Here is a 22,700-nt window from a genome sequence, read left to right on the forward strand (position 1 = left end):
AAAGCAAGCTTTTGTGTGTCTAATTTTTCTTGTTTCGACATGATACTGGTTCATCCCTTCAGTAGAGATTACCTGAATGATTATTAGGTAAGACATCTGAATAAACAAAGGCATCCTTTTTGTTTTTTTCTGGTAAAGGTGAGACACTTGGACCGGACGGGAAGTGATTTCGAAAAAAGCCAAAGTCAAAAGACAAGCTTTTAAATCCTTCAGAACATCCTTCAAACATTTGCGCTCTGGTCCCCTCTGCTTAGTTCCATCACTTAGTGGGGTTGGTGGGTTAGTGTCTCACTGTTCAGGGTGGTGGTTTGCGGGGTTTGTTGTAGGGGTCACTCAGGGTGTGGGCGTTGGGTTGGTCGCTGTGTATCTGATTTAGTGGACGGTTTTGGTGACCCGTCAGTGGTGCTGCCATGCAGTGGTGGGAGTGGCCTCTAACCCTAACCCAACCTTTGGGAGTATCTACTTAACCTTAACCCTAATTGGCACTTTAGTGTTAAACCTAACCTCTAGCCCCGAAAAAAGTCCTCACTTTGCTAGCAAAATGAGCAAAACATTTTCTGACTAAGCTGCAAGTACTACAAGAACAAAGCCATTCACACACACACGCACATAATTTCTTGTACTTGCAACTGAGCGACAAAATTTTTGCTCATTTTACTAGTAACTTGAGGGCTTTGATGTAAAAAAAGGGCAGGGAAAAAAGTCCTCACTGTTTTCTAGGCTAGGGGTTAGGTGAGGGACTATGGTGTCAATTAAGTTTAGATTAGAGTTAGGTATAAACCGGTAAAGGTTAGGGTTAGGGTCAGGGTTAGGCCATAGAAAGGCTAGAAGATGAATAGAAGTCTATGGAAGTCAAGGCACGGTCCTAACTATGTACATTAAACAAGGATGTGCATACTCATAATACAGTGGCTGTGCTGCCCTGTGGCTTCCATATCCTAGCTACTGGTGTTGTTGCTGTCTGTGTATTTGTCTTTTTGAAGATGTTCATGGTGGTCTTTCCCTGCTTTCCTCGTGATGGCCGTAGTAGGACTTTTTTGTTTTTGTAACAGCTGGCTGTTGGGTTTTATCATTTTTGTCTGTATATTCTCTTTGTGTATTCAATTCAATTCAATTGTATTTATATATTTATTTGTATCTGTCCTTTTTTCTCTCACTCTGTTCTTGTTGTTCCTCTTCCCCTCTCCCCTTGTCAAATTCGGCTTCAGTTTGTACATAACACTTTAACAGCAATAAATTAAATCATCAAGGGTTGGGCATCACGGGAGGACTTGTATATATATATATATACAGCCTCCCTTAGTAAAGCACATATGTTTGGCATAACTACAGCAGCCAGAGCACCATTTTGCTTGCCGCGACACTGGACATGACCAGGGGAAAACAAACTTCCGAACATCTGTAGAAAGATTACAGAGAACTATTGTTTGTCAAAAGCAAAATATTTTTTTAAATAAGATGTATAACTCCAACCATTTAGGTGTTTATTCATACATATGTAGCCTGCTGAACACTTCTAGACACAATCCACCAGAACTGCATGGGTGTGCGTCGTATTTCAGTCAAATTTGCTACATTAGATTAAATTGAACAACTAAACTCAAAGTTATTATTACCTCAAGCTAATAGTAATTGCTGAACTAACCTAATTTATTGTGCCTTGTTTATTTGTGTATTGATAGTTTCTAAGGGAGCTCCCCATCACTAACACCAGACCTTTTCTTACGATGTTGTCCATTCAGCTTCTTTGGGGAAATTGCTTTGCTGCTGGTATATGGCCTCTCTCTGATCCCCTTTATGTAACAACAGTGAAGGATGTGTCATAAAGCATCCTGCCTCCGAGTTAGTTTTTGCGTCACGAAGAAAACTCATTAAAATAGATGGGCCTTTTAGTGATATTGAGCAGACCTGCAGGCCACGTAGAAGAAGCATTAAATTAGCCTCTGGCTCCCCCACCCGCACTTCGAACCTGATCATGAGAAGCTTCAGAACAAGATAGGCTACTGGTAATGATTGTTAATCTGTCTTGCTTCTTTCTGAGTACTTTCACAACACAATACATGCAAAATATTTAAGATAAATAGATATTTATAGTTATGAGGGCAAAAAATAAAGAATTAAACATACCACAGAACAGTTAAGTATACAGTTGCTAATTTTATAGAAACTGCCCGTCCTCGACACAGGTCTCACGGGTTCGAGTCCTGGTCTGGTATCTTTGCTGCTTGTTATTCCCTGCTCTCTTCACCCATTTCCTGTCTGGCAACTGTCAAAAAAAGACCACGAAAGAAAAAGAATAAAAATATCTTTCTGGGGGGGGGGGGGGTTAGTCTAGTATTCCTCCACTAGATGGTGTCAGTGAGCATGGTGGCTGGGTGAAGCGGCAGGTGTTACCCATCAAGCCTCATCAGGAGAGGAGTATTTTAGGAGCCTGCTGCCAGTACTTCAGCACCTGAGCGTTAACCAGTGTGGAATGACTCTAGCCTTCCTTCCTTCCCGATACCCAGACTTAGAAGAATCACTCTTACCTTGTGTGTTCCTACTTCCTAGGTTACTCCTGCGTACTGGTTTCGGCTCCAGTTCAGTTACCGGTTCCAGAGTTATCACACCAGTTCAAGTTGTTTCCTTGGGCTGAAGCTCCCGTCTGGCAGCGTGTGGCTTCCTGTTTCCTTGGACTCACCTGTGATCGAACCCTGCTCGCCCACCAACGTGCTCATCATACAAGCCTCACTCAGATCGGATTCACCTCTCTCCGGCTGAACCAGACTCCCAGCCCCCACTCATTCCTCCCTTGCTGCTACCATCACCTCTCAAGTAAGCTTACCATCAAACAATATTTCAACATCCATCAACACATTCATTAACCCCACCTGTCCTCTCCTGTGTGGAGTTGAAGACCCCTTCTGTGTTCCTGGTTCCGGATTCCAGATTGATTTCTCAAACCACTCCTGAGTGTGTTCTGCATGTGGGTCAAATCAGTGAAAACCATGACAAATCTTGTCTGGGAGTGATGCTAAAAAAACAGTCCATTCATTTGTCACTTCAAGGCTCGATTATTGTAATTCTTTGCTATCAGGAAGTTCTGAGAATGCAGTTAAATGCCTTCAGCTGATCCAAAACGCTGTAGCACGAGTTCTGAGGAAAATTAAAGAGAGATCACATTTCTTCTATCTTAGTTTCCCTTTATTTGCTCCATGTTAAATTTATTGAATTTGAATTTAAATGACACTACTTGCATAATAAAACCCTTCATAATTAACCTCCATTATACGTAGGGCTGGACGATAATTCAATAACAATATGTATTGATCGCTAGATGCATATGGCTTCTCTGCATTTGGGGCCAGTGGGGGTTGGTCCCACCAGATGTCGCTGTGGAGCTCTATGTTTGCAATAAACATTGGGACAGAATCGTTCTTTATAGAGTAATATTGTAAAAAGGATTCCCTTACCCTTTTAAAATTATAAGTATTTGTCCAAATATCTAAATCTGCTAGAAAACTGAAAAGCTCAATGGGTTTATCCTCTTGAGGCGCCTTTTATATTGAGGCCGGCCCACCAATGTTTAACGAAGATCTGAAATTGCAGTGCGCATACCCAACACACTCTCAATAGACAGCTGTGAAGCATAAATACTATGGCCCCAAGCTTGAATCATGCGATCAAAATACTGGAATTGCACACGTTACGTTTATGCAACCATCTAGTGTTGGTTTTCCTTGCTAGTTCTGAAGGATCGATGTGAATCTTTTCTGTTCAATAAATGACTAATATGAGTGCGCTTTTATGTGTAATTTTATGTATAAAGGTTAAATTACATTTGGCTTATCTGAAATGGTATTTCGAGTGTATTGGTTTATGTTAATTTAAGTTTCATTTAAATTTGATCAAAGTCAGGTTGTATGTATCACAGAAAAATTAATTACTGCTAATAGGTGTTGAGTTTTTGTGCCCCAGATCATGCCATGGACGCCTTCTTCTCAAACCCCCAATTGTGGCAGATGGCCATTCACCCTGAGCCTAGTTCTGATGGAGGTTTCTTTTTTGCTAAAGCGGAGGTTTCCTTTCCACTGTCACTACATGCATGCTCTGTATGAGGGATTGCTGCAAAGCCAACGACACAACCATAAATAAAAACTAAACAGTAGAATTAAGTACTCCATCATTATTCTATGTGATTACATTGATAAAGAACTACACAGAAGCATCTCTCAGACAAGAATGGAAGGCACCTCATTAATTAGTCATCAGATGTTTTTTTTTTTTTTTTTTTACTTGTCTAATGCTACTCCAAGGCTATGATTCATCACTGATTAATCTGAACCAAGTACACCAACTGATGCGCAGAAAATAAACTCCAAAGGGAAAACGATTATCGACCAGATCACAATTAGCTCCCACTGCTCACATATCCTAAAGTTGGGCTTGAATTGGCTTGGAAAAATAATTACAACACGGGAGAACAGTTTTGACAGTGAGGGCAACATCACTCACTGCAATGCTTGTCAGACATAGTCTCAGTTGAGTTCACTGGCAACTGGTTCGAACAGAAACAATAGCAAGCTTTGTATGGGCCTTAGAAGAAATACCATATCTACAAATCTGTGACACTAAAACAGGAAAAAACATGCATGGAAAAGGTGCTTCAGTTATGTGATGGCTCTAAGAATCCAGGCAAAGGCTGTATAATGGGAAATGTAAGCTTAAAAAATTTGTGATAAAGGGTTATTATTGTATAGTTATAGATTTCTGATAGAATGAAACAGTCTGTTATTTGGAAAGCTTTAACACAGTTGTATCCATCCACACACACACGCACACACACATACATATACATGTTCTGTTATTTCCAGTTGTTCCCCACAGGTCTCCAGAAGTCGAGTGACCTCTGCATGCCACAACCAGACATTCATGCAACACACTCCGGAGGGCCATTGAGAGTATCTTTATTGTTCTTATGTTACCATAATGATTTTTTGGTGAGACACTAGTTCAGAATTCACACAGATTCACACATAACAAGCAGACACAAATAAGACAATGTTCAAATAGACAACACCTCCTGAGCAAATAGTCCTTAGGATCTGATAGATTTAAATGTTCGAGTCAGGACTGTTTCCACACGTTAAGCTTCTGAAGAAGCTATTAACTGATGATGCACGTTTTTGGACTATAGGAGGAAGCCAGTGTACCTGGAGAAAACCCATGAATGCATGGGGAGAACATGCAAACCCTGACCACTGTACATGATATATAGCTGAATTTACAGAAGCAGTGAATATGTGTGGAAGACCATTCTCATGTATAGTGGCTGTAATTCTGACAAGGCGATTCAACAGGAGACACATATTATGTAAATCTTTAAAATGATTTTGGGACCTCTACCCACTCTGAAAGCGGTCAGCAATAGGGTCTGTGTTTTAAAAACGCTGTAAGGGATATAAGAGAGCAGTTTGAAATGGACGCCGGCAGAAGAGTGAATGATGACCATCGAGTTAAGTATGCGGCAGCTGCTTTCCATTGCAAACCCTAACATTTAAACACCTGCCTAGAAGTTACACAGGGATTACTAGTCCTCTTGGTGTTCCTGCCTCAGCCATTAAGTTGTTGGGAAAAAGGCTCTGGCCTGCATGTCTGTTTAGAGAAAGGCTTTATTATGAGATGTTCCCCATGCTCATGATAATACCAGCGTTGGCGGATAGAAAGCGATTTACTCTTGAGACACTGCTTGCAACACAAGGCCCAAGTGTAACCGAGGAGAGAAATCCTTCCTAAAGAGTCATTACTCAGCCTTTGTCACTTGTTCTCTGTGAAAGTACTGGATGAGTGGGGGATTTGTGATAGGTCAGCAAAATTAACCATTAATGGAGCCACCAAAGAACATAATCAATCCCTTTGCTTTCGTCCTTACCTCATATTAGGGTCCAAGAAGGCTGAACCCTGTCCCAGCAGTCAGCCAACAACAGATAGGTGGTGGTTAGCAGTCCATCACAGAAGAGTCTTTTTTTTTTTGCATATATAAGAATATGCATATATTTACATTTAAGTGCTGGTAGATATAGGAAAATATGCCAGATTTGCTATCCGGGACATTTAAACATGTGGTAACTGTTTACAAACTGTTTCCGTGGGAAACGTGGCTAATCAGCTCTGGTGCAAAGCGTTTAATTAGTGCAGAGGTGTTGGAGGCGCAAGAGAGGCTAGGGCTGTTGTAGATGGGTCTGGAAATAAAGTCACATGTCTTAAACTGAATCTTGACTTCTTATTTCTGCTGATGTTTGATCTAGAATTAGCAATACAGCAAAGCCAATTTCTGTCGAAATGTCAGAAATGTAGCCCTTTGAAACTCACATAAGGTGTTGCTTTAAAATAGACGGGAACTTAACAGTTTGTTTTCTTTATTTGTCCACCAAGCAATCGTTTTGGCAAATAATTATTGTATTGAGTGTGTTCAGTAGTTTTCAACATTGCAATTGGTTTAATATTGCTAAATGATGGCCAGGGTAGTAGAGTTCCCTCTGAAAAAAGTCATGTTCTGCCTTTAATACATTAAAGCGTATAAGCTGTTAAAATGTCATAAGAACACCAGAAAAAAGTATTATTACAAAAGTAATCTTATCCTCCCTTGGGGAGGAAAAAAAATGCCCTTCCTGGGTTATTGACAAGATAAAATGAAGCAATGTAAATACACGTGGAATCGCAAACGAAGTAAAGATGTCACTGTTAACAGACGCTTCCAGTTAAAAAGTAAGCAAGTAAAAAAACTAATTATATTGCACAAAGTGAGCAAAAACAATTTTCAAACACACAAACACAAAACATGCTTAAGCAAATACCTGTCTAAATAAAAATGTCTTTAGATGTTTCTTATAAGAGATTCTGTGCAGCGAAGAGACACTGAGGGAACGTTCCAAAGTCTTAGAGCCACTACCTGAAAAGCACAATCACTGCAATTTTTAAAACGGGTCAGAGGAACCAACAACAACATTTGAGTCGATAACCTTAGGCGGAAAAAGAGGTTTCAAAATATCCTGTGTATATTTAGGACCCAGGCCATGCATTGCTCTGAAAGTTAGGGTTAAAATGGATTCTAACGTGAACAGGTAAAGAGTGCAGGGAGGTTTTTAGGGACGAACCTGATCTGTGGTCTTTGATAAGGTGAAAAAAGTGTTTGTTTATCGGGTCTGCCTTGGTAAATAAACATTTACGGTAATGTCAAATGACACTCACTGTTCACCTTACAATGAAACTATTTCTTTAGTCATGACTCAGGGTCTGAGGCCATATAGAATATACATAATGTTGTAACATCACTGTGTGATTAATTATTTTATTCTTTTAAACAATACAGGAGAAAAAAATGAGTTTATTTGGATAACAAAATGATGTCGGAAATGTTTTCAATGGTAAGCTGTTTCAACATCTGTTAGCTAAATTTGAATGTGTTAATATTGCATTCTTGGTATCGGTTATGTTATTTTGAAAAATTTTCAAATTTCATCTGTAATATATGACTGGTTTAAAAATGTATGTACCATGTTTCCAGTAAACTCTTTGAGATACTGCTTTTGATTTATTTTTACTAAATCAATATAAGCTAATCATATTGCTGATATTTGTCCAAATTGTTATATCATAAATGGCTCACATGAGGCTATACTATACTGTATTGCAACAACAAAGCATTTGAGCAACATTAATGCCTAAAATATCAAAGGCCCCTGCAGCATCCAGGATGTGGCACTTTGTTAGATTCAACAAGAGGATTCTGGCTGCTCTGACCTGGTCATATATATATATTTGATAATAACATAGACTATAAAAAGCTGTAAGCTGCTTTTTCCCTCACTTTTCTGGCACTTTAAATCAGACTGAACGCTTCCTGTTTAAGGTAAATTCAGATTAAAAGATTAATTAGATTTACTAAATGCACGAATGATAAGATGTAATTTTATTGGGAAATTTTTGAACATTCATTAGATTCATGTCTTTAGCTTTTGATATATTTGCACTATAAACTGCATTACTTGGAGCAAATATTTTCAGTATCATTCTACAAGCTTTTGATAACAGTTTCCTGGAAATCTGGGTCCGTTCCTCCAACGAAAAATATTTATTTTGTTATTCTTGATCTTATTTTTTGATGGTGCGCTTAGGATCCTTGTCCATTTGGAAGATCCATTTGTGTCCCAAGCTTTGACTTCCTGCCTTGTGTCTTGAACTGTTAAATCAATATTTTTACTATAAGTTCTTTCCCCACGCTGCCATCTATTTATGCACCCATCCCTGCTGAAGGAAAATATACAGAAAGTGATGCTGTCAACTCAATACTTCACAATTTGGATGATCTTCTCAGGCTTGCAAGCGAACTCCTATTTGCTTTGAATGTAACAGTCGTAATTATGGCCAAACACTTCAATTTTATTTTTATCAAACCATATGAAATGTTCTCTAACAATTAAGGTCTTTGTCCCTGGGGTTATTTGTAAACGGTAATCTGCCTTTTATGTTTGGAGTGATGGCCTCTTCCTCTCTGAGTTGCATGCCACTCAATGGTGAGATAGGACTTGTTTCACTATGGATAGTGACACTCTGTCACCAGCTTCAACCAGAACTTTTACAAAGTCTTTTTTCTTTTGTCAATGGGTTGATATGCACATTTTGCAGCAAAGCTCACTTAACATTCCCATTCAGATTATACTTGCATAGTTGTTAGAACATTTGAGGGTGGCACCTTCAGGCGTCTGGCATGATCTTTAGGACTTATTTTTAAGTTAATCACTCTTTGCTTTTCACAACCCATTAGTTTTTTGGGTCTCAAAATTCATGCATTTATGTTACGTATTTTATGTATTCATTTTCTGCTCTGAGTTACAGTAAGGTTTGTCTCAGAAGATCTGAATTCCTATTTACCTTTTTTAAATATTTTTTTTCGTTGAGGTCTGTGTTCTATGTCCTTCATGTTTTACAGTTGCCCCTTTTTTCTCTGTATTTTATAACCTTTTTGTTTGAATCTTTTTAGTTTTTTTTATATATATATCATTTGGTTTTGTACACCTGATTTCTTTGTCGTTGCTTTCCACGTTCCCTTTGAATACTGAACGTTATTTTCTCCCCTTTCAACTTCAGTTATGTGCTTCCTTAGCAGCTGCACACTGTTTTGAATCAACCACCTGCTCCTCATTGCATTAATCCACCTTCTTAGCAAAAAAATAAATAACAAAATTAATAATACTGCTTGGTTTCCTCAGTCTGTATCAGATCCTCCAGTTGTTGCCACCAGCCAGTCTTGTTCTCTTTTGGTCCACTCTTTTTTGATTTTCCCTGAAACCAATGTTTTTTTTTTATTGTTTTTTTTATGTTTTCCATTAATGTATTTGTAAAACAAATTAATTTCACCTGCCTGCCCCCTCTCTGCATTTGGGTCCTCCACATCACTTTTTCATGACATCTACAAATTGTTCTCAAGGTTAAAGCAAATTTGTGGAGGTCCAAAATTACTTATATCTTGCATATCTTCTATTTATTTCCTCCACGGGGACCAATGAAGAAAAAGCATGATTGGGGTGTTACTTTAAAATACATGCACAGGTGTGTCTCCATATAACTCCAATGTTTTAAATTAACCTAATCTTATTAGACTAATGCAAAGCCAGGGCATCATCCTTTTGGCTGTAATCTTTTAAAAGAATAGTAATCTTGGTGTGTATAAACTTTTGAATTTTAACAAATGTAATGGAAGCACTTTAATAAATGTTATTCCTCATTATTCTGGCATCTAATGAGTTTAACATAATATGGAAATGATGCACCTAATCAATGTCAGACAGTGAGAGAAAAGGTTGTGTCTTATGCAGTGTGTTTAACCTTATTGTTCCAGCTGCTTATCTTGAATTCCCACACTCTTATTTCACTTCTCAGGTTACACTTTTGTATTTTTTACAATTCTAACCTAATCAACCCTCTAACAGAGTGCTGGAACCTGGTCAGTTTAGTCCAAAAGTTTGCTAGAATAGGTATCTCAAAGAAATGTATTCCATTTAGCCACCTAGCTCATATTGGCATGCTGTTGTAATTACCAAAACTAGTAACAGCATGCATGTTTCTTCCTGACTATATTTACCGTATAACCCAGGGAGCTGGGAGCTGGCAGCAGGCAACGACGTTCATAAAAATAATGCAGATTAGCTAGCCAAACCTGAATGACTGGGGGAGGTCTGCTGGGGCATCAGAAAAAAAAGGAAAAAGTGAAACACACCAGTTGTCTCAGCAGGCAGAAGCAACTCAATAAACAACTTTAAGTCCAATGAGGAACTAGTCATGAAAAACTGACAATACATCAAAGTATGGAGCAGGTTTTCAGAATCCAGCAAACTGTTTTTTTTTTTTCAGTTTAAACTTACTCAGAGGAAAAAGATATACATCTTTAAAATATCAGTATATGCATGTTTTTATCTAGATGTAGCTCCATCTTTTCATGGGTTTCTGCAGAGTTTTTGGCCTTGAGCGTGCGCATATGAAAGTCTGGAATGCAGAGCATGCCCTCACCTTTCACCTCTCAACGCAGAACTTGACCTCACCTAACCTTAACTGTGTTAGGGTAAAGCAACCTGCGGCAGATTACTGGGACAAAGTTTGCTTGGATACAAAAAACCTGGCAACATTTAACCAGACTCTTATTCAAAGCCTTCTCACATATGAGGAGCTCATTAGGACACCATGTGCAGCTCAATATGAAGACTTCAAAATGTGGATTGGTGTAGATGTGGAAAGATGCCAACATTTTTATTTTTTTCTCCCGAGCTATAGATCAGTTTTTATTACCCAAAAAACGCTGGTCATATTTTTAAAATGATTCCACATAGTAAATCTAATTTACATAAAGACTCACCTAAGATCTGAAGTATATTACTGAACAGCTATTATTTAATTGCCATTTTAATTGCTAAATGTTTTTATTTTGCAAAAACATTAATTATTTTTACAGCCTCTTTGTGACATGTTTATTAAATGTTTGAAAAAGCTATTTAGGACTAAATGTGTTTCGCTTGTGTTTTGTTTTATTGCAGTCAGTGATTGAGTTTTATTACAAGCTTGTTTTAAAAAATATATAAACTTTGAAGTGTTGGCCTCTCTCCACAATTTTGATGTTTATTTTTGCTTTTCCAAAAAAAACTCTTGCTAAATCTCTTTTTTTCAGCAAAACCTTGTCGGTTTTGCCAACAGATGTTTCATTTGCCCAATAACAAGATGTCTAACTCCACTTCCTAGAAATGCCAGTTTAACTGGAAAGTCATTGCTGAAACAAAGCATTGATCATATTGTTTTGCTATTATTGTTAATATCCATCCATGCAGGGCCGTTGGATGGGGAATGATCATGCACAAATTCATACCAGTTTAGAGAGACCAAGTTATTGTTGATAATGTATTTTAACTTTAATGTAAAAATAAATAAATAAATAAAACACAACCGCTCCTGATAGTAACACACTTAAACAGTAGTTTCTGTTTAAACTTGTTTTACTGTTAACCTAAAGATTTTTTCCCTGTTTATTAGTGAATTTAGGTGTTATAGACTGACTAATGTATAACATGGAAACACTTTAATCATGAAAGATTTACAAAGTTATATATTGCTTCTGTGGTTTTGCACTTATATTCTAATGAAAGTATCGACAGTATTCAAATCAGTATCCTATTGGTGACTATATAAAACTTTATAAAGTCGCAAGGGGCTTTCAGATTCACCTTCATGTAACTTTTCCTTCTGATACCACCGTTTTTCTCCCAAGCAAACAGCGCACAAGATCTTTGCAAAACCTTTGGCTCCTTTCCTAAAAAGACAAGTATCCTAAAACTGTAAAAACTTTAAAACCTAAAACTAAGATTCCTTAACAAGCACATGTGGCCAATCCTTTTTTTTTTCTTTTTTTCTTATTTATAGATTTAAACCTCTAGCTAATTGGTCATCTTTGCGCATGCATTATTGCCTGCGCATTTGCCAAATGAAAGATATATGACCCAGCTTTTAGATCTAAAACCTTTTTTATTCTTGATAGCGGGCTACATGGAGGGGTTTGTTGTCTGATATGTTGCAACAGTTCTTGGACATTTCAAAGAACCTTTTTAAAAAGTTAACTTAATAGCATTCTAACTGAGCCGGATTATTGATCAAGAGCAGAACAAAGTTCATCGATGGTTGACTCTAACCTTCTGGCCAATCTTGGGCTTAGAGGCGGGGGATAGAATAAATGCAAGATGATACATATGCGCTTCAGTTCCTCGGAGGAGAAACCGAGGTCGGCTCAGACTTTTGCAGCAAGCAGGAGAGCATTTTGCAAAGATGGTTTCCCTGAAGTCTCCGTCCCTGGTGCCGGTGACCCGCGCCGAGGCGCTGCTCGGTCTGGGCTGCCTGGCTGTCGCTCTCCTCGCCTTCCTGCTGGTGCGCCAGCTCGTCAAGCAGAGGAGACCCCCCGGGTTTCCTCCCGGTCCATCTCCCATCCCTATCATAGGAAACATTTTTTCCCTTGCCACTGAGCCGCACGTCTTTCTCAAGAGGCAAAGCGAAGTTCACGGGCAGGTAAGACTCGAGCTCCCCGGAGCGCATTGCGCTTATTAAGGCGCGCCGCATGCAAAACCTCCGTACATTCGAGCATGCACACTCTTGGGATTAGTTATGAAACGAACAAAAGAGACTCGCCCTAACATTTGGCAGACTGGAGCATTTGATTGGAGGAGGACAGCTGACAAATCAGGAGCTCTGAGAAATGAAAATCTCCTCCCAAGAAGCCACATAGACATCTTTTGAGCTACGCAAGAAAAAAAAAAAAAAAAAAAAGATAGACAAAAAAAAAGCGAAACAAAACACACATGCATGTGTTGATATGTATAACAATTTTTTTCAAACACATAACTTTATGTATCCCATAAAAAAAGTAATGACTAATGTGTGGATAACAAATTGACTGCAAGTTGCTGTTTGTTTTGCAGATTTTCAGTCTTGACCTGGGAGGCATAATGACTGTGGTATTAAACGGCTATGACTGTGTGAAGGAATGCCTTTACCATCAGAGTGAGGTTTTTGCTGATCGCCCTTCCCTGCCTTTATTTAAGAAAATGACCAAAATGGGTGGTAAGCTGGTTTATGTTTCTCAAAAAGAAGCTAATCATCTGGGACACTGAATTTTAAGTGATGCTATCCTATCGTATTTTGTTCTTGCTTTCTTTTTTAAGGTCTTCTAAATTGTAAATATGGAAAAGGCTGGATTGACCATCGCAAGCTGGCTTGTAACTCCTTCCGTTACTACGGCAGTAGCCAGCGACTGTTTGAGAGAAGAATCACAGAGGAGTGCATGTTCTTTGTTGATGCAATTGACAAACACAAGGGAAGACCCTTCAACCCCAAACACCTTGTGACCAACGCCGTGTCAAACATCACCAATCTGATCATTTTCGGCCAGCGGTTCACCTACGACGACAGTAACTTCCAGCACATGATCGAGATCTTCAGCGAGAACGTGGAGCTGGCGGTCAGCGGCTGGGCTCTCCTCTACAACGCCTTCCCTTGGATTGAATATTTGCCCTTCGGGAAACACCAGAAGCTGTTCCGCAACGCTGCCGAGGTGTATGACTTCCTGCAGGAGGTTATAACGGGATTTTCGCGTGGCAGGGTGCCCAGTGTACCACGGCACTATGTCGATGCGTATTTGGATGAGTTGGAGCAGAACGCCGGCGATCCCAGGACTTCTTTTACTTATGAGAACCTCATCTATTCCGTGGGGGAGCTCATCATCGCTGGCACAGAGACCACGACCAACACCCTGCGTTGGGCTATGCTGTACATGGCCCTCTACCCTAACATACAAGGTAAGTGAAAGATGTACCACCATCAAAACAGTGGAGCTTGACCAAAATGCATTTCTCTGTTTTCAATAAATGGCTAATTGTCCTTGTTTTGCTGTACAAAGAGAGGGTGCACAGGGAGATCGACAGCGTGCTGACCAATGGGAGGCCACCCGCTCTTGAGGACAAGCACAGGATGCCCTATGTGGAGGCCGTTCTGCATGAAGTCCTTCGCTTCTGCAACATTGTGCCTCTTGGCATCTTCCGAGCCACCTCCCAGGATGCGAAAGTCAACGGCTACACGATTCCCAAAGGAACCATGGTGATCACAAACCTCTACTCAGTGCACTTTGATGAGAAGTACTGGAACGACCCCGGAGTCTTCTTACCAGAGAGGTTTCTGGACAGCAGTGGCAACTTCATGAGGCGTGAGGCCTTCCTTCCATTCTCTCTAGGTTAGTGTTTTTTGTGCAGCTCAACTTGTATTACCCTTCATTAACCTTCACTAGCTATAGGAACTATGTTTTTTGCCCCAGGTCGACCTGTTATTAATTACCTGAAACTGTTCAAAAGCAGAGTTAATCTAAACCATTTGTTTGATTTTTCCTGAAGTTCTATCTCCAGCGTGGTTGCAGAAAAGCTTTAAATTGAAAGTTACTTTAAAAACAATACGATGATTTTCTGATCTTTGAAACCCATTCGTGACAGAAACAAGTACAGGCAAAAACGTCATGCATTGCAAGTGTAAAAATAATTTTTTTTTTACCAGAAAGTTGGGATTTTTTCTGCTCGATAGTTTATTAACAAGCTGAGCAAAACAGCTGAATGGAAGGCTGATCTGAAATGCATTGGATTGCAACACCTGTCGATCTGAACCCCATCCTGACCCGTGTTGCTTAGCAGGGCCGGTGCTAGTCAGACATGATGTGTGTGCTTATGTTACCTCCATAACTGCACAGAGTTTTGAATCGTGTGGTTTACGACTCAGATGGCCCTGCAAGTGTCAGAGATTCCTAAAAAAATAAATAAATCAAAACTAAGAGAGCAGCAATCCTGTTGCTTTAAACCATCCTGATGGACCTCCATGGATTATTTGAACCCTAGGATGCTAACTGGCATTTGCGTAATCAGCATTCATTGAAAGCCGTTTTGCAGTGTTCCTGAGCCTTTGACCTAATTTAAAGAAGTATTTAATGCAAGTTACACCAAGGCAACTTACAACTTTTGGATTGGGCTAATTTTCCAACTTAATTTTTTCTTCCCATTCTCTCAAAACATTGAACATGTTTTAATCTTTTATGTAAAAGTAAGAAAATCATTTTATATATTCCTGTTTTTTAAACTCATTTGGATGCAGTGGTAATTGGGGTTTAAAATGTGTGAAAAATCACAGTATTCTATTTTTTGATGAGTGTATCCTTTGTCAATTTCAACACTGTGTCTATCCTGCAGTCTTGTCGGTGAATGACTGAGTCCTTTCAGCTGTTCCCTTATTCAGGGGTCACCGCAGCAAGTTATTACAACTTGCAGACAGATGTAGCAGAGTGTTTCACCAGATGCCCTTCCTGACATAACTTTGGATTGAATCCAGGTCCCCCAAATTCTACACCGCAGAGAGACTAGTCCAGTTAGTGGATGCTGATTGCATATCTCCTGGCTCTCTACTCGTGCAGCCAGCACCCATTATCCTGTCATAAGTTTCTGTTCTGATGTGGAGGACTTATTTTACTTTTTCTGTACTCGTTCTTCTCTCTGAAACCCGCAGGCCCCCCCCATCAGTAGTGTTTTCATAAACATTCTTTTGCTTATACTTAAGGACATAGAATCCACGTGTCTCAGTGATTTCTGCATGAGTTCAAATAAACAGGGGGGGCTTTTTCTATTTTTCAGGGAGACGTCATTGTGTTGGTGAGCAGCTGGCCCGGATGGAGATGTTCCTCTTTTTTACCACCTTGCTCCAGAGGTTTCACCTCCAGTTCCCTCCAGGAAGCGTTCCGACTGTAACTCCCAAACTTGGAATGACCCTGCAGCCCAAACCTTACTCGATCTGTGCCGTGCGCAGGCAACAGAAGTTTCACTGCTCTGAAGACACTCCTTATCACTAGTCGGTTCGCCCCCCCGGCTGCAGTGGACCGGCACGGCCTGTGCGTGTCAGTCTTTCAAAAGAACTCTGGGTGATCCAGATGCCCCTCCACATCTGAACACAACAGATTTTTTTTTTTTAATGAGCATATATGCATGTTTGCATATGCAATACTTTTAAACAGCAGGCGAGGCAACAGGTGCTGAAAGGACTCCCTGGGAGCACGAGGGGGCTATTGATTTAATTCCCTGAGCTCCTGCTACCAGAAAACAAACCTTGCCTGTGAACCTTGCCACAGCGGCGATGCCATGGGTCAATGATTTATATTATGTACACCGATGACGGTTCATAGCACTGATGTTGTAGGACAGCTTTTGGGGAGATTAATGACACCAGCTATTCATACAGCATGTGTCGGGCCAAATGGGACGAACAGACTTTCCGAGAAAGTTCTGAACAGTGTATTGGAATTGGCCGCGGGCCAAGATTTACATCATCTGGACTGACTCTGGACCTATCTCCAGGGATAGTGCTATTTGGAAAATCTTTCTCTTAGAAAGCAAATTCAAACCTGATGGATTTCTAGAAACCGCCTTTGCAACACTGGTTTCTGATAAATGGTGCTTATCAGTGCTAAAAAGAAAAAAGTACTGTGTTTATATGTAAGATTAACATTTTGTCTGTTGTCTTTTTTGCAATCCTGGTTGTGTACGTGGTTCTTATTTTGTGTATTCATAAAGTATTATGACATTAAAAACTTGCACTTCTTGTTCATTTTAGCAGCAGCAGAAATTGTAGCCTTAAATGCTTACTTGTCTCACGTTTACTCCATAGTAACCTTTTGGATCATTAGTTTGACATTTAAACTGCAGATGTTCTCATGCAGCGCTATCAGAAACGTTTCACAGAAAGTAGCCTGCAGAAAACTCACACATGTTCGGGTTCACCTGGTCTAAGAAAGGTTTTTCGCAACTTTTAACCGGAGTTAAAAAAAAAAAAGTAGCTGTTCAGCGCCTACAGTTTCTAAAATGTAAAACTCACTTGTGCTGCTTGAAATGTTTCCATGATACCTTAACTATAATAAAAAAAACAACAAGAAAAAGAAGACATAAAAATGAACACAAAACATCATAAGTGTCAGAATGTCAATTTAAAAATGATTATTCTTTTTTGTGCGGGCAAACAATGATGGTGTTTTAACAAAAACGTAATCAGTAAATAATTCAAAATTGCATGAGATATAATTTGTTAAGGATTAGGACTGTAATTTTCCTAATTTGCCCATGATCATCATTGCTAATGCATGAGTCGATGTTAGCAGTGCATCACAGCTAGTTGCTGCAGGATCTTAGAAAAGCAGCACTTTAAAGCTCTCTACGGCTATTGCTTATAATCTGTTTGTGTATTGCCACATGGTTACCAGTCAGATAAATATGGCTGTAAGAGCGTTCTGCGGTTTTCAGCATTTGTGTTACTGAAGCTTGCTTTAACATTGTTAATTTATAGCAGCTACAATAACAGTGTTATATGCTGGCAGTGTTCACCATACTGCTAGGCATTAAAAATGATTAGCCAAAGCGTCAGTAGAGCCCAGCTGGAGACATATTTTTGGGAAGTATTTTATGGTAGTACTTATTCTGTAAAATATTTCCAAATTTGCCCACAAAGAAATATGTGTGCCTCTCCTCACCTGAGACCAATATCCTTTGAAATTAGCATTATGTTTAACTTTTTTTAAAGAATATTATACACAGTTTGCAGCAAAAATGGCTCTGGTCATTGCTTTGTGTTTCAACATTACATTAACCATGAAGATGCAGTACATTCCCGCTGGTGGTAGATTGACTAACCTGGCTAAAACTCTGACTTAAGCCTGCTTAAATGTGGATGAAAGAGGCTGAGACATTTTCCCAAAGATGAATGGGCTGGGATGCCTCAGGAGAGACCTGCTTAAAACTACAACAAACGTCTGCAGGCTGATGTCCAGCAAAAAGGCTACACAAATGGCCAATAGCGTCAGGGCACCAAGAACCCTAATAGTTTTATGGTGGAAAGCAAATGAATGTAAATGTTAAAAATAAACCTGGGATGTTTGAAATAGCTGGTAAAAATTCTTGATAAATGCATTCAAAACATTTTTTTAAAATACTTTTGTTGTTACTGTTAGTATTGGTACTTTGACATAGTAGCTAACTAATCGAGTTTGTCTTTGTCCAAATTTGATCAGGGAATGCATGTTGTGACTGATTTTCTTTTAGCCCAGAAAAGAGAAAAAAACACTATTTTGTAATTTCAGTAGGGAAGGATTGCATCAATACTACTTTATATTTCTAGAGCCTGTGTCGACATCATTAAGGCAAATATGATGATGTCACTAGACTTGTCTTTTGATGCTATTTTTCGTGTTTTTATTTTGGCTGTAAGCGGAACACATTAAACCATTCCTTGTTTTTGCACACAATCTAACACTAAAAAAGCTGATTCTGAATTTTAATGCTGGCTACATATTTATATACTTCACAAAGCACCTGCTGGGATTAAATATTACTGTTCTTTTGTAGGTCAGACACTGTAAAGTTTGAAAACCACTACTGTGTCTGCACTTACTTTAAAGTAAAGCAATGACTACATCCCTGTTTTCTCTCCAGCCTATAGCACTGAGTTCAGGTCAGATTCCTTGGAAACTGGACATTCCTACTTTCCAGCAATGGGAACTCCTCATTGCTGTCATTCTGCATATTTACTGAATTGGAAAACGTGAGGATTTTCTGTTAGCCTTTAGAAAAGACCTGTTTTACTTTACCTAGCCTAGGAAGATCCATTGTTACGATGGCTGTTTAGGCCTCAGCTTAGAGCCAGCTTGGGCCTTATTCTATCCTATGATTCACAGGTAAGATGCCCACACCCTCTTGAAAGTGAGTATTTTAAGTGAAAATGTATATGTAGGTGCACAATGGAGTGGTTTTTGGTTATCCTTTTCTGATGTGGCTTGGAACAAAAACAACATAACAATGCATTGTGTGACACACAAACACCAATAAAAATCCAAATTAAGTAAAAAAAAAAATAAAAATCAATGAGGACATCTGATACTTTAGGGATGGTGTTTTATGGCATCTATAAATAACAAAAATCGGCTGTCCCACATTAAAGATATGGGTGAATGGTTACATTAGACAAACGTACGTATACTGATGCTACATAAGGGTAACAACTGTTCATAGATGTATTTATGGCACAATCACAGAGGACTGAGGTTTGAGAGACCGCACAGTGAGGAGCCAGCAACCATTTACAACTTAATGAGCCAGAACGTCAGGTCAGGAGCTACCACGGCTTCATCATCCAGCTCGTGTCTGCGTGAGAAAACTAAAGACGGTCCCGCCAGAACCCTCGCCTCCATCACTAGCGCTTGGATCCGAGTCGAATGTGTGACTGTCGCACAAAACAGCACTGGAGACGGGAGAAATGTTGAAGGTCAGCACGCCACAGCCCACAAACGACAGAATGCAAGGTAAAAGTTTTTGGCACTACTTGGATCAAGCGATACAACAGTGTGAGAGTTAATGGAGGAGACAAGAGTGGTTACGGTACAGAACGGGGAGGCAGCTGTGAGGCCGGAACCGAGTGGAAAATAAAACCCAGTCCCCTGCACAGTTTCACATTTGGAAAAAGACAAAAAACACTGTGGAAACGCGCACACACACACAAAAAAAAAGGTCATAATTACAGGATGTACAATATGTCAGCTGCGTGTAGAAAACAGATGCATTCATTTGATTATTTCAAAAATATATATTTATATGCACATACTCTTTTGTACAGTGGCTAAACACTTGTTTGGTATTAAAATGTGCACAACGGTATTTATTCTTCTGTCATTCAATATTACTCAGCATACACCGCTTGCTTAACATCTTCTGCAGGGATTATGAGTAAATAAGGTGATAAAAGTCCTAAGTAATAAATCTTGCTTTCCCTTTGAGAAAATATCTTAAGTGGAATGCCTAGAGTTTAGACAGAAGTTAAAAAATAATTTGAGAACTATTATGGTTTAACCTGCCTCGTGACACTTCATGTGTGTGCCTATATATATATATATATATATATATATATATATATATATATATATATATATATATATATATATATATATATATATATATATATATATATATATATATATATATATATATATATTAATTTAAAAAAGAAACAAAGAGACATAAAACTCGGCATCCCTTCTTTACATACTGTGTTCTGGGTCTGGATACAAGTCTTTAAAACGAGAGACATTTACGGCTATTAGTTGGGAGAAATCACTTTTCCACTAGCCTTTGTAATGACAAAAAAGAACCCAATAGAGAACTGCATAAACCGATTGCTATGTTGCTGCAGAAAAGACATTTGCAGTCTGATGACAAGCACAATTAACTTTTTCTCCAGTGAGGTTGGAAAAAGCAAACAGTGTATGGATTATAGTGAGGGACAGCACATACTGCATGGCCCTCTACCACAGAGGATCCCAGCTGCTTGAACTTGTCTGTAGTCAACTTGTTCATTGAGAGATTACAAACTACTTCAATCACCCCCGATTTTTTTTTTTTTAATTTCTTTAGTTTTTAAAGTGTATTTCATATGAATGACATAAATTCTTGCAAAATAATTAATCAACTTTGCATGAATCCTGAGTAACCTTTAAAAACAAAACAAAAAAATAATAAAATAAGGAACATGAAGAATCCGTTCATTGAATCAGCACTCCCGATCTGAATGCAACACGTCAAAACGCCAGAGGACATTTTACTGATTTGAAATGAAGCATTGCTAAAAAAAAAAAAAAAAGTTGACACACAAGGACACACAGAATTACACACTGACATGTTTAAAAATGTGCTCTCTTTCTCCCTGCTCATCATTCTCTCTGTCACATTCCGGTCAGAAAATAGTCACGCTCAAACAAAAAAAAAAAAACAAAGAACAGAGAGTTTAAATGGAAGGGGAATAAACAGGGCGGTACACATGAATAAAAGCATCAAAAACGATGCAGATATAATGCTATTAATCAGTCAACATTTCAATAACGTCTCTGTGACTGAGTCTCATACAGTGTTTTGTGTCACCAGCAAGGAGAGGAAACTTCTCAAGCCAAAACTCTGGACCAAAATGGACTTAATAAAGTTTCAGACAGGCACAACAGCATATATATATATATATATATATATATATATATATATATATATATATATATATATATATATATATATATATATATATATATATATATATATATATATATATCTATATATATATATATATCTTCGACATGGAGGCTGAAACAGATTCAGTCTCTTGTCTTCCCATAATTGGACTGTTCACTTTGGTAAGGGCTAAGGACACCACCTGCTTCAGTACTTTTCCTCTACCTTTCATTTCATTTTTTTTTTAAATAAACAGGAGCTATTTTGTACCTAAAGGAGGTGTTAAGTGTTAAGCGCTTTGCATTCAAGGCAGCATCACAGCCAATTCACCATGGAGGAAAAGTTACCGCTGGACCCCCGTCCACAGTCCGCTTCTGCACCTTTACCCTCGGTTCTGGTGCTTTCATGTCTGTTTGCACTTGACTCTCCATGGGATGAAAGTGCATAGGGGTTGGGCCCCTACCGTTGCAGTAAGGATCCGCTCACAGTAGTAAGGCCTTTTTGTTTCTGAAAACGACGTGACTGCTTTGACGTTTGAGTGTCTGCACAGTGAATTTAGATTTTTATCTTGATGAGTGTGTTCAGGACAGAGCAGGAACAAAGTATGTTTTATGTGCATTTATTGACTGTCCATCTTTGTGTCAGTAAAAGGCAGATGGTTGAGGAACTTATGTCCTTCCACAGCGTCTCCTTTCCTTTTTCGTGCAGCTGTGCACATTGACTTTGTCCTCCTGCTACTGACGCTCCTCCCCCTCCTCCTCCTCCTGGATGACCTGGATGTCATCTGATGGCGAGCTGGGCAAGCTGTCCTGCTGCTGCTGCTGTTTGCTAAGCTCTTTGCTCTTGTCCTCCTCCTCGATGATCTTCTTCCACACCTTGTGGTTCTCCGTCAGGTGCTGCATGATGCAGCTGAACAACCTGCGGCGACCTTTTCTCCTGCCTACAAATGAGATACAGGAGAAAATATGTTAAGGAATATCCAGGCTGCATCTTTAATTTCAGATGAAAATTATTTATTATATAAGTCGCAAGTTCTTGAGTGGTTTGCATGCAATTACAAAACAGAAGACTAGTTCTACAATGGCTTGCAAAAGTATTCACACCCCTTGAACTTTTCCACATTTTGTCACATTACAACCTCAAATATAAATGTATTTTATTGGAATCTTATGTGAAAGACCAACACAAAGTGGTAAACAATTGTGAAGTAGTCACACCTAGTAGAGAACTCTGAACCTTTCACATTTTGTAATGGCAAACATTTAAGTCCTGATGTCTATGGAAAACAATGGGTAATCAGAACATAAAAGATAAAACAAATAAACATAAAACAAATGAAGTTACATAAAAAATGCTTGAATATATTACATTCGCACGAAATGACTAGGACTGAACACCAGGGGGCGCTTGTATAGTTCATTGTAACAAACATTATGGTTGCCAGAAATACTTGCATTGCTTTGGTGTGGAGGGCTTTAAACACTATCTTCGTTTATTTAATTTTACTGATGGTATTGAAACGCAAGAGTAGGAGCTGGATATGCTAAATTATTCTATAAATACATGACTTGA

The 22,700-nt window shown here is 38.9% G+C and overlaps 2 protein-coding genes across 4 annotated transcripts in view; one reads left to right on the plus strand and one right to left on the minus strand.

Moving 5' to 3' along the window:
- The first annotated feature begins 2,754 nt into the window (after positions 1-2,754).
- Positions 2,755-16,687, plus strand: LOC105916277 (vitamin D 25-hydroxylase). Of its 2 annotated transcripts, none has more exons than XM_036130790.1 (5): positions 2,755-2,814; positions 12,993-13,134; positions 13,236-13,868; positions 13,970-14,299; positions 15,735-16,687. In XM_036130790.1, exons 2-5 carry the CDS (start codon positions 13,020-13,022, stop codon positions 15,947-15,949), a joined length of 1,293 nt encoding a protein of 430 aa, XP_035986683.1. In that variant the 5' UTR covers positions 2,755-2,814; positions 12,993-13,019; the 3' UTR covers positions 15,950-16,687. The 2 variants fall into 2 exon arrangements, with proteins under 2 accessions (XP_035986683.1, XP_012706135.2); XM_012850681.3 differs by lacking the exon at positions 2,755-2,814 and adding an exon at positions 12,205-12,582.
- Positions 16,688-20,602: 3,915 nt separating this feature from the next.
- The window catches only part of pde3b (phosphodiesterase 3B), a 52,442-nt gene continuing 50,344 nt past the window's right edge, over positions 20,603-22,700 (minus strand). For both annotated transcript variants that reach the window (XM_036130791.1, XM_012850680.3), the window contains exon 16: positions 20,603-22,068. In XM_036130791.1, the coding sequence (XP_035986684.1) occupies positions 21,863-22,068 (206 nt within the window). In that variant the 3' untranslated portion in view covers positions 20,603-21,862. The remainder of the gene's footprint in view (positions 22,069-22,700) is intronic.

This window comes from Fundulus heteroclitus, unplaced genomic scaffold (assembly GCF_011125445.2).
Source record: "Fundulus heteroclitus isolate FHET01 unplaced genomic scaffold, MU-UCD_Fhet_4.1 scaffold_38, whole genome shotgun sequence".
Classification (NCBI taxonomy): domain Eukaryota; kingdom Metazoa; phylum Chordata; class Actinopteri; order Cyprinodontiformes; family Fundulidae; genus Fundulus; species Fundulus heteroclitus.

Bases quoted from the DNA above. Each gene is read 5' to 3' on its own strand.
- LOC105916277 (XM_012850681.3), top strand. From the start codon at position 12,346: ATGGTTTCCCTGAAGTCTCCGTCCCTGGTGCCGGTGACCCGCGCCGAG. The intron at 13,135-13,235 runs GTAAGCTGGTTT...TTCTTTTTTAAG, and splicing joins GAAAATGACCAAAATGGGTG to GTCTTCTAAATTGTAAATAT. The intron at 13,869-13,969 runs GTAAGTGAAAGA...TGCTGTACAAAG, and splicing joins CCTCTACCCTAACATACAAG to AGAGGGTGCACAGGGAGATC.